This window comes from Panulirus ornatus, chromosome 21, assembly GCF_036320965.1.
Source record: "Panulirus ornatus isolate Po-2019 chromosome 21, ASM3632096v1, whole genome shotgun sequence".
Classification (NCBI taxonomy): Eukaryota; Metazoa; Arthropoda; class Malacostraca; order Decapoda; family Palinuridae; genus Panulirus; species Panulirus ornatus.
Window position 1 is genome coordinate 19381254 of NC_092244.1, and position 12778 is coordinate 19394031.

Sequence of the window (12778 nt, forward strand, 5' to 3'; positions counted from 1 at the left end):
TATATAATTGGAAATAATTAGTATACATGGGGTGTTCAGTGTTGTAAATGGAAATGGTGAAGAGCTTGCTGAAAAAGGACTGGTGATTGGGAATACCTGGTTTAAAAAGTGAGATATAATAAGTATACATATGTAAGTAGGACATATGGCCAGAAAGCGTTATTGGATTACGTGTTAATTGACAGGCGCGCGAAAGAGAGACTTTTGGATGTTAATGTGCTGAGAGGTGCAACTGGAGGGATGTCAGATCATTATCTTGTGGAAGTTAACGTTAAGGTGAAGATTTATATGGGCATCAGATTGGGGAAGAGCAGCGTGGTTTCAGAAGTGGTAGAGGATGTGTGGATCAGGTGTTTGCTTTGAAGAATGTATGTGAGAAATACTTAGAAAAGCAAATGGATTTGTATGTAGCATTTATGGATCTGGAGAAGGCATATGATAGAGTTAATAAAGATGCTCTGTGGAAGGTATTAAGAATATATGGTGTGGGAGGCAAGTTGTTAGAAGCAGTGAAAAGTTTTTATCGAGGATGTAAGGCATGTGTACGTGTAGGAAGAGAGGAAAGTGATTGGTTCTCAGTGAATGGAGGTTTGCAGGCAGGGGTGTGTGATGTCTCCATAGTTGTTTAATTTGTTTATGGATGGGGTTGTTAGGGAGGTAAATGCAAGAGTTTTGGAAAGAGGGGCAAGTATGAAGTCTGTTGGGGATGAGAGAGCTTGGGAAGTGAGTCAATTGTTGTTCGCTGATGATACAGCGCTGGTGGCTGATTCATGTGAGAAACTGCAGAAGCTGGTGACTGAGTTTGGTAAAGTGTGTGAAAGAAGAAAGTTAAGAGTAAATGTGAATAAGAGCAAGGTCATAAGGTACAGTAGGGTTGAGGGAGTAACTGAAATAGCAAGGTTCAACTCCATCAAAAATTCTGTTTTATGTTTGTCTTTTTTCCCCCCTAGATCAACTGATGTTCTGATGTGATATTTCTCACACGGTGAATTGGGAGGTAAGTTTGAATGGAGAAAAACTGGAGGAAGTAAAGTGTTTTAGATATCTGGGAGTGGATCTGGCAGCGGATGGAACCATGGAAGCGGAAGTGGATCATAGGGTGGGGGAGGCGGTGAAAATCATGGGAGCCTTGAAGAACGTGTGGAAGTCGAGAGCATTATCTCGGAAAGCAAAAATGGGTATGTTTGAAGGAATAGTGGTTCCAACAATGCTGTATGGTTGCGAGGCATGGGCTATGGATAGAGTTGTGCGCAGGAGGATGGATGTGCTGGAAATGAGATGTTTGAGGACAATGTGTGGTGTGAGGTGGTTTGATCGAGTAAGTAACGTAAGGGTAAGAGAGATGTGTGGAAATAAAAAGAGCGTGGTTGAGAGAGCAGAAGAGGGTGTTTTGAAATGGTTTGGGCACATGGAGAGAATGAGTGAGTAAAGATTGACCAAGAGGATATATGTGTCGGAGGTGGAGGAAACGAGGAGAAGTGGGAGACCAAATTGGAGGTGGAAAGATGGAGTGAAAAAGATTTTGTGTGATCGTGGCCTGAACATGCAGGAGGGTGAAAGGAGGGCAAGGAATAGAGTGAATTGGATCGATGTGGTATACCGGGGTTGACGTGCTGTCAGTGGATTGAATCAGGGCATGTGAAGCGTCTGGGATAAACCATGGAAAGCTGTGTAGGTATGTATATTTGCGTGTGTGGACGTATGTATATACATGTGTATGGGGGTGGGTTAAGCCATTTCTTTCGTCTGTTTCCTTGCGCTACCTCGCAAATGCGGGAGACAGCGACAAAGCAAAAAATATATATATATATATATATATATATATATATATATATATACATATATATATATATATATATATATATATATATATATATATATATATATATGTGGAAGTTGAGAACATTATCTCCGGAAGCAAAAATGTCTATGTTTGGAGGAATAGTGGTTCCAACAATGTTGTATTGTTGCGAGGCGTGGGCTATGGATAGAGTAGTGCGCAGGAGGGTGGATGTGCTGGAAATGAGATGTTTGAGGACAATATGTGGTGTGAGGTGGTTTGATCAAGTAAGTAATGTAAGGGTAAGAGAGATGTGTGGAAATAAGAAGAGCGTGGTTGAGAGAGTAGAAGAGGGTGTTTTGAAATGGTTTGGGCACATGGAGAGAATGAGTGAGGAAAGATTGACCAAGAGGATATATGTGTCAGAGGTGGAGGGAACGAGGAGAAGTGGGAGACCAAATTGGAGGTGGAAAGATAGAGTGAAAACGATTTTGAGTGATCGGGGCCTGAACATGCAGGAGGGTGAAAGGAGGGCAAGGAATAGAGTGAATTGGATCGATGTGGTATACCAGGGTCGATGTGCTGTCAATGGATTGAATCAGGGCATGTGAAGCGTCTGGGGTAAACCATGGAAAGTTCTGTGGGGCCTGGATTTGGAAAGGGAGCTGTGGTTTAGGGCATTATTGCATGACAGCTAGAGACTGAGTGTGAACGAATGGTGCCTTTGTTGTCTTTTCCTAGCGCTACCTCGCACACATGAGGGGGGAGGGGGATGTTATTCCATGTGTGGCGAGGTGGCGATGGGAATGAATAAAGGCAGACAGTGTGAATTGTGTGCATGTGTATATATGTCTGTGTGTGTATATATATGTGTACATTGAGATGTATGGGTATGTATATTTGCGTGTGGGGACGTGTATGTAAAAACATGTGTATGGGGGTGGGTTGGGCCATTTCTTTCGTCTGTTTCCTTGCGCTACCTCGCAAACGCGGGAGACAGCGACAAAGCAAAATAAATATAGTTTGAAAGAAAAGAAATATATATATAGAGATGCTCTGTGGAAGGTATTAAGAATATATGGTGTGGGAGGCAAGTTGTTAGAAGCGGTGAAAAGTTTTTATCGAGGATGTAAGGCATGTGTACGTGTAGGAAGAGAGGAAAGTGATTGGTTCTCAGTGAATGTAGGTCTGCGGCAGGGGTGTGTGATGTCTCCATGGTTGTTTAATTTGTTTATGGATGGGGTTGTTAGGGAGGTGAATGCAAGAGATTTGGAAAGAGGGGCAAGTATGAAGTCTGTTGGGGATGAGAGAGCTTGGGAAGTGAGTCAGTTGTTGTTCGCTGATGATACAGCGCTGGTGGCTGATTCATGTGAGAAATTGCAGAAGCTGATGACTGAGTTTGGTAAAGTGTGTGAAAGAAGAAAGTTAAGAGGAAATGTGAATAAGAGCAAGGTAATTAGGAACAGTAGGGTTGAGGGTCAAGTCAATTGGAAGGTAAGTTTGAATGGAGAAAAACTGGAGGAAGTAAAGTGTTTTAGATATCTGGGAGTGGATCTGGCAGCGGATGGAACCATTTAAGTGTAAGTGGATCATAGGGTGGGGGAGGGGGCGAAAATCCTGGGAGCCTTGAAGAATGTGTGGAAGTCGAGAACATTATCTCGGAAAGCAAAAATGGGCTATGTTTGAAGGAATAGTGGTTCCAACAATGTTGTATGGTTGCGAGGCGTGGGCTATGGATAGAGTGGTGCGCAGGAGGATGGATGTGCTGGAAATGAGATGTGTGAGGACAATGTGTGGTGTGAGGTGGTTTGATCGAGTAAGTAACGTAAGGGTAAGAGAGATGTGTGGAAATGAAAAGAGCGTGGTTGAGAGAGCAGAAGAGGGTGTTTTGAAATGGTTTGGGCATATGGAGAGAATGAGTGAGGACAGATTGACCAAGAGGATATATGTGTCGGAGGTGGAGGGAACGAGGAGAAGTGGGAGACCAAATTGGAGGTGGAAAGATGGAGTGAAAAAGATTTTGTGTGATCGGGGCCTGAACATGCAGGAGGGTGAAAGGCGTGCAAGGAATAGAGTGAATTGGATCGATGTGGTATACCGGGGTTGACGTGCTGTCAGTGGATTGAATCAGGGCATGTGAAGCGTCTGGGGTAAACCATGGAAAGCTGTGTTGGTATGTATATTTGCGTGTGTGGACGTATGTATATACATGTGTATGGGGGTGGGTTGGGCCATTTCTTTCGTCTGTTTCCTTGCGCTACCTCGCAAACGCGGGAGACAGCGACAAATCAAAAAAAAAAAAATATATATATATATATATATGGACTGAGTGATTATCCCTGGGGATAGGGGAGAAAGAATACTTCCCACGTATTCCCTGCGTGTCGTAGAAGGCAACTAAAAGGGGAGGGAGCAAGGAGGCTGGAAATCCTCCCCTCTTGTTTTTTGTTTTTTTTTTATTTTCCAAAAGAAGGAACAAAGAAGGGGCCAGGTGAGGATATTCCCTCAAAGGCCCAGTCCTTTGTTCTTAACGCTACCTCGCTAACACGGGAAACGGCGAATAGTATGAAAGAAAGAAAAAAAGGACTCCGTGATAAGTGAAATGAAAGAAAAACTAGGGAAAAGGGGTGCAGAGATGTAGTGTGGCAATGAGATATGGTGGACAGTAGCAAGCCTGTTTGCGGATGATACTGTGTAGCTTGCAGAGAGTAAAGCAGAGCTGCAGAAGGTTATAAGTGTGTTTTATGATAAGTGTAAGCCGAGGAGATTGAGGGTAAGTGCAAGTAAAAGTACAGTAATGGTGTCTGAAAGAAAACAGGGTGAAAGTATAGATTCTGTAAAACCACATGTTGTGAAAGAACAAAGTGGACTAAACTGTGCTGTGGATATGGGGGGATAAGACTGGAAGAAGTGAGGGCATTTAAGTATCTAGGAGCTGTCTTGGGTAAGTGTGGTGATATGGAGAGAGAACAGTACAGGGTAGAAGAGTTATTCGGTCCTTTAATGAAGGTTAGAGGTGCAAGTATGGAAGTGAAGAGAGGATTAAGGGACAGCATAGTCCTCCCAACCCTGACTTATGCAGCTGAAACATGGATAAGGAATGAGGCACAGAGGTCAAGAATCCAGGCTGTGGAAATGAGCTATTTGAGAAAAGCATGTGAGAGGACTAGATGAAAGGGTGTATGAGAGACGTGATATGGCAAGGAAGGCAAAGGGAATGAATTGTGGAGTGGTAGAATGGGTGAAACATAATACTTTGAGGTGGTTGGGGCATGAGGAAAGAATACAAGATTGAGACTTTACAGAGAGTGTATAATGGTACAATTAAAGGGGTTGGTGTGAATGGAAGACCATCTGTGATATAGGTAAATAGGGAGGAGGAATACTGGGGGGAAAAAACAGAGGAAGACAACATGGAATGGTGTATGTGAGGAAGACATGTAAGGAGAGGGATAAGTGGAAATTCTTTTGCCATAGCCACCCCTTGATGGGAGTTCCTGGAGGGAGTGGGCATCAGAGATACATATAGGTAGATAGATGGATAGATAGATAGATAGACAGATAGATAGATAGATAGATAGATAGATAGCTAGATAGATAGATAGATATATAAATATGTGAATAAAAGCAAGGTTATCAGGTTCAGCAGTGCAGAGGGGCAGGTAAGTTGGGGTGTGAGTTTGAGTGTAGAAAATCTGATGGAAGCAGAGTGTTCTACATACTTGGAAGTGGACGTGGCAACAATATGAACCATGGACGTAAGAGTGAGTCATGCTCTGGGTGAGGGAGTGAAGGATCTGGGAGCACTGAGGAATGTGTGGAAAGGGAGGTTGTTGTCTGGGAGGGTAAAAATGGGTATGTTTGAAGGTACAGTGGTCTCAAACAATATTGTATGAATGTGCGGCAAGGGTTATACATAAGAATGTGTAGAGGAGGGTGGATGAGTGGGAAATGAAATATATGAGGACAATATGTGGTATGAGGTGGTTTGATAGAGTAAGTAATACAAGAATAAGAGAGAGGCGTCATAATAAGAAGATTGTGCTGAAATGATTTGGACTATGGAGGGGATAAGCCAGAAGAGGATGACAAAGATGAAATGATCTGGAATATGGAGGGAATAAGGAAGGAGGGGATGACAAAGATGATATATGTCAGATCTGAAGGGGACATGAAGGGGGAGACCAAACTGGAGATGGAAGGATGAAAAAAGATTTTGAGTGCTTGGGCCATGAACATACAGGAGGGTTAACGGTATGCATGGGACACACTGAACTGGAGTGATGTGGTATACTGGAGACAGTGTCCTGTCAGTGAACTATGGAAAGGTCTATGGGGATTGATGGTAGATAGGGGGTGTGGTTTCGGTGCAGCAGACATGACTCTTAGAGAATCATGTGAGCAAATGAGGCCTTTCTTCATGTGATCCTGGCACTATCACGCTAATGAAGGAAACTGCTGAACAAGTATGAGAAATTGGTCAAATACCCCTTATGTGCTGTCACTGTGTCATGTTTTGTGCTTTTACATCAAAAACTCACATGAATCAGCCACCAGCGCTATATCATCAGCGAACAACAACTGACTCACTTCCCAAGCTCTCTCATCCACAACAGACTTCATTCTTGCCCCTCTTTCCAAAACTCTTGCATTCACCTCCCTAACAACCCCATCCACAAACAAATTAAACAACCATGGAGACATCACACACCCCTGTGAGAAACTGCAGAAGCTGGTGACTGAGTTTGGTAAAGTGTGTGAAAGAAGAAAGTTAAGAGTAAATGTGAATAAGAGCAAAGGTTATTAGGTACAGTAGGGTTGAGGGTCAAGTCAATTGGAAGGTAAGTTTGAATGGAGAAAAACTGGAGGAAGTAAAGTGTTTTAGATATCTGGGAGTGGATCTGGCAGCGGATGGAACCATGGAAGCGGAAGTGAATCATAGGGTGGGGGAGGGGGTGAAAATCCTGGGAGCCTTGAAGAATGTGTGGAAGTCGAGAACATTATCTCGGAAAGCAAAAATGGGTATGTTTGAAGGAATAGTGGTTCCAACAATGTTGTATGGTTGCGAGGCGTAGGCTATGCATAGAGTTGTGCGCAGGAGGGTGGATGTGCTGGAAATGAGATGTTTGAGGACAATGTGTGGTGTGAGGTGGTTTGATCGAGTAAGTAATGTAAGGGTAAGAGAGATGTGTGGAAATAAAAAGAGCGTGGTTGAGAGAGCAGAAGAGGGTGTTTTGAAATGGTTTGGGCACATGGAGAGAATGAGTGAGGAAAGATTGACCAAGAGGATATATGTGTCGGAGGTGGAGGGAACGAGAAGTGGGAGACCAAATTGGAGGTGGAAAGATGGAGTGAAAAAGATTTTGAGTGATCGGGGCCTGAACATGCAGGAGGGTGAAAGGCGGGCAAGGAATAGAGTGAATTGGATTGATGTGGTATACCGGGGTTGACGTGCTGTCAGTGGAGTGAATCAGGGCATGTGAAGCGTCTGAGGTAAACCATGGAAAGCTGTGTGGGGCCTGGATGTGGAAAGGGAGCTGTGGTTTCGGGCATTATTACATGACAGCTAGAGACTAAGTGCGAACGAATGAGGCCTTTGTTGTCTTTTCCTAGCGCAACCCCACACACATGAGGGGGGGAGGGGGATGGCATTCCATGTGTGGCGAGGTTGCGATGGGAATGAATAAAGGCAGACAGTGTGAATTGTGTGCATGGGTATATATGTATGTGTCTGTGTGTGTATATATATGTGTACATTGAGATGTATAGGTATGTATATTTGCGTGTGTGGACGTGTGTGTATATACATGTGTATGGGGGTGGGTTGGGCCATTTCTTTCGTCTGTTTCCTTGCGCTACCTCGCAAACGCGGGGGACAGCGACAAAGCAAAATAAAATAAATAAAATACATCAAAAACATAAACCTCCTCAATTACATATGCATTACTGCTGTACAAAACCTTACACCTGCATGAGCCGCAAAGGGGTGATACTAACATCACCATCAAACTACTGACTATAATATAAAACTTGGTTTTCAGTTCTATAACTTACTGATTTTAGTATGAGCCTTGAGGTCCACATTGCTACTAACTGAGCTTGCATCATCTTCCTCTTCATCATTTTCTTCATCACCTGATTTAGCATTACATTTTGCTTCATTAGCTAATCTGCGGCCAATTAACTGCAAATATACCGTTGCGGCTTCTTTGGTGCGTCTGCTAGGCCTTAAACGTACACCAGAATTTGTCCTGTGAAAGTATGAAACTCAGTCATTTTCTTAATATGTAGTAAAAACTTTAGTCTAAACTCGTCATATTACATATAAACCATAATTTTAACAAAAATCAAGAAAATTTAAGAATATACTGAGAAATGTAACATACTCAGCTCCTTCAGTTGCAGGACAAGTAACAGAATTGGGTGATGTTGCATCTAAGGTATCATTGTTTTCTTTATCTTCAACTGAGGTATCTTTGTTCAATTTATCTTCCTTTGTATTTACTGATTTCATAGTTGTACTTGAAGTGGATGGAGAGAGAACTGGGGAAGACTTTTTTGGGTTAGGTAAAACTGAAGAAGATGCTGGGATGGGTTCTTTATTCTGGTCATGGGAAGATGCTGGCAATGAAATAATTGAAGCAGGTTGAGGTTTTTGTTGGTGAGTATGTGATCTGCAAGTGATAGGAGAGTCTTCTTTTACTGGAGCAAGTGCTGCAGAGAAATCTACAGATATTTCAGATCCTGAAGAGCTGGGCACAGATTTTTGTTCCATATTGAGCATATCAGTGGATGATGCAGTAGGGGAACAATTTTGATATGTTTGAGAACAAACTGTGGAATCATCTACAGCTGAGGATTTTTTAGAAGTTTGGGTAATGCTGAATGATCGAGACACAGGTACAGTCAAGCATTTCTTTTGTAATACTGGAAAAGCTGTAGGGTCTTGGGTGCTTCTTCGCAACCTCTTCGAAAGAGGAACTTGGTCAGGAGAATGTGAAGTCTGCGACCCATTAAGGGATGCTGATGAAGTAGAATCCAACTGGCTGCAAGTCTCCACCTCACTGTGTTTCGTTCCTATTAAATCAAAAAGAAACACTCAAAAATAATAGACTAACTAGAAAACCATTCAATACTTGTGTATTTCATAGGCTATGCTCAAAAATGTTAGCTTTGAAATATGGAAAACTATTTCTCCTTGGAGGTGTGTCCTGTGAAACTTAGGAGAATCTCCACGATACCCAGGGTTTGGAAACCTCTTCACATTCTGCCTTTTGGTAATGTAAGTGCCTCTCACACCTCACTAACCACCTTCTCAATAATGGTGGCCCACTAGCTCAGCCCAGGTCCACCCATCAACCAATAAGAAACCTTCATTCAGCACTGACATCAGTCCCCTAGCCTTTGATACTGGCCTGCCTGATAATTCTCACAACACAAAATGGTAACCCAAAGGTGATCACTGTCAGCAAAAAAATGACTTTTCAAAAGAGAAGGGGAAAGTAGGGTGAGAAACACAAACTCAGCTACAAATACTCACTGAATACCACCCTTGAGAAAAATGGTTTTTCATACTTCAAAATTTACATTTCTTTCTTAGGTTGGACTGTCCTGCAAATCTTGAAAGCACACCAATATGGAGGAGGGTTAGAAAATTTCTTAAAGAGAACCAAGGCAAAAAACAGTGCGTTAAGAGTCATCCTGCAGCACTCAATGGTCTGTCTGACACCAAGGTTGCAACCCTGGCACCACACAAGGTCAATCTTCAAAATTCAGTCATGTATCGTTAATATATAGGTCACAGGCATGCCAAAGGCTACATATGTTGATCTCCTCCAAGGAAATGCTCCTAAGAAAGGCATATCTCAAGGCTATCTTATCAAAATAATGAGCTCTGACATTTAGGCCTGGTTAGGCTAACAAAATAAGTATGGCTCTCATAGGGTCCAGAATGAAAATATTCATGCTCAGAAAGGTATGAAGCTTCCTGGATATAAAAAGATGTTTCCCTTAATAGTCTCTGGTGATCTCAACCATTTCTCTCAAGAGATTTGATGGGCAAATGGGATACAGTTCTCTAGATGAAGTCTTCCAAAAATAAATGAAAATTGGTGTACAACATTTCTAAATCTACCCATTCTGATTTGTTCATTTATCGTTATATCTACTCAACATTTTTTTTTGCTAAAGCCAAGGGTTTGAATTTAAATATCTCAATCCAAGCTATGTAGTCAACAAATATGAAACTTCTTAAGTTTAGACATTGTGTATATCTTGCTCATTCTTCTCCCTACATCAAGAAGAGAATTTTCAAGATGAAATGCTGAGATACAATGATGCTAAAAAAAAAAAGTCCTCTGATCATATAAAGTCTAGGGCATCTGACAACTCTCATTCAAGTTGCAGAAGAATGGCAACTGGATTTTTCAAGAAAAAGGCCAGGGAAGCTGTGGCAGGTCAAGAGACGTTAATACCCACCAAAAGTGGTTCCTGTATGGCACCATTATATTGGTAGTAGCTTTATTGCTGTAGTGTTACTATCCTTATTTCCATCAAGAAAATTACCACAGAAGAACTTTAAACAGGAACTTCAAAAGTTTTAGAAGAATACATATCTTCATGGAAACCTTATAAGAATTTCCAGATTGAATGATATCGATTTTAAGTAAAGAGAAAAATATCAAGATCATTATCTATTAACCATTAATATCTTACCATCATTTGATGAACCTTAGAAGACTGCTCATATATTCACAAGATGATTTACCTTTACCTGCCTCTGTTCTAATATCCAACTTGCTTATCATTGTATAAGTAACCTACAAAAGTCTCTTCCATTGTTAGGATGATGCAGAAAGAAATTCTGCTCTTCTCTGTGCCCCTACAATCACTCTTAAAAATGAACCATCTATGTTCCCATATAGTGACCCCACTCAAAACATGTAGAATGCTAGATGATATAAATTATTCGGAGGAATGCTTATGAATCAGTTTTAAAGAGAAAAAAAGAGTAATAACATGAGAAATGTAAATAAGTAATTTAGAAAGTGATTTTAGTAAGATTTAGTAAGAAGAGGGCCAGCATGGGAGGCATCCCCAGTGACCTCACACTTGTGAAAGAAATTGGTAATAATCTCACCTAATTTCCTCTTCATGTAACCCTGGGTAATGGTAGACTTTGGTAACAGATGAGAGGAAAAGAGACAGAATATTTTCAAAGAAAAAACCCTCCGATATCCTTCCCACAAATGCCTGCCAATCACTGTTCTCATACTTATTTTTATTGTAAAAGGTATAATAGTTCTAAAAAATATCCATATCATTCATCATAAGCAGCATGCCTGAGTACGAAATGAAAGAAGAGTATAGCTGAAATAAGTCTGTAAAATAGTGTATTTAGTAGAAAGAAACAAATCCTTCAACATCCCCACCACATTTGCCAGCCAATCTCCCTTACACTGAATGTTATTTATTACTGATGCTATGCCTGCGCATTAAACAAGAGGTACAAAAGGAAAATCAAGCTAAAAAGAAAGGAGGAAACATTATTTCCAAGTCTACCTCTCTTACTGGCAGAAGCTGAGCATGTCATTCACACCGCCTCTATGTGCAAACTTGGAAGCAGACCAAGCCAACACATAATTATCTGCAAAGACTGTTGCTCTTGCATGCACATCTAAAATTTCATAAATGAAATTTTCTTATTTAGTTCTTTATTTTGAGAGATTGGGGTCTGAGCACGAAAGAGGATGAGAGGCGTGCAAGGAATAGAGAGAAATGAAACAATGAGGTATACCAGGGTCAACGTGCTGTCAATGAACTGAACCCCAGAGCATGTCTGGGGTAAACCATGAAAAGGACTGTGAGGCCTAGATGTGTATAGGGAGCTGTGGTTTGGTGCATTACACATGACAGCTAGAGACAGTGTGAAAGAATGAGGCCTTTTTTTGGCTCTTTTCCTGCCGCTACCTTGCTGAAGCGGGGGGCAGTGATTCTGTTTACTGTGGGGCAGGGTAGTGCCAAGAATGGATTGAAGGCAAGCAAGTATGGAAATTTACATGTGTACATATGTGTATGTCTGAGTTTGTGCATGTATATGTATGTATATATGATGCTATGTATATGTATGTGTAGGGGCATTTATGTATATGTATGAAGGAGTAGCAATACTCCTGAAACAGGAGTTGTGGGAGTATGTGATAGAGTGTAAGAAAGTAAATTCTCGATTAATATGGGTAAAACTGAAAGTTGGTGGAGAGAGGTGGGTGATTATTGGTGCATATGCACCTGGGCATGAGAAGAAAGATCATGAGAGGCAAGTGTTTTGGGAGCAGCTGAATGAGTGTGTTAGTGGTTTTGATACACGAGACCGGGTTATAGTGATGGGTGATTTGAATGCAAAGGTGAGTAATGTGGCAGTTGAGGGAATAATTGGTATACATGGGGTGTTCAGTGTTGTAAATGGAAATGGTGAAGAGCTTATAGATTTATGTGCTGAAAAAGGACTGATGATTGGGAATACCTGGTTTAAAAAGCAAGATATACATAAGTATACTTATGTAAGTAGGAGAGATAGCCAGAGAGCGTTATTGGATTACGTGTTAATTGACAGGCGTGCGAAAGAGAGACTTTTGGATGTTAATGTGCTGAGAGGTGCAACTGGAGGGATGTCTGATCATTATCTTGTGGAGGCTAAGGTGAAGATTTGTATGGGTTTTCAGAAAAGAAGAGTGAATGTTGGGGTGAAGAGGGTGGTGAGAGTAAGTGAGCTTGGGAAGGAGACCTGTGTGAGGAAGTACCAGGAGAGACTGAGTGCAGGATGGAAAAAGGTGAGAACAATGGAAGTAAGGGGAGTGGGGGAGGAATGGGATGTATTTAGGGAATCAGTGATGGATTGCGCAAAAGATGCTTGTGGCATGAGAAGAGTGGGAGGTGGGTTGATTAGAAAGGGTAGTGAGTGGTGGGATGAAGAAGTAAGAGTATTAGTGAAAGAGAAGA

At 41.6% G+C, this 12778-nt stretch overlaps 1 protein-coding gene across 6 annotated transcripts in view; it reads right to left on the reverse strand.

Moving 5' to 3' along the window:
* Window positions 1-12778, reverse strand: part of LOC139756395 (uncharacterized) — a 665354-nt gene that overhangs the window by 452271 nt on the left and 200305 nt on the right. For all 6 annotated transcript variants that reach the window (XR_011714330.1, XR_011714331.1, XM_071675809.1 and 3 more), the window contains 2 exons: window positions 8167-8857; window positions 7835-8031 (listed from right to left, as the gene is read on the reverse strand). Coding sequence is in view for 4 of the 6 variants with exons in the window: in XM_071675809.1 (XP_071531910.1) it covers window positions 7835-8031; window positions 8167-8857 (888 nt within the window). In the remaining 2 variants the exon portion in view is untranslated. The remainder of the gene's footprint in view (window positions 1-7834; window positions 8032-8166; window positions 8858-12778) is intronic.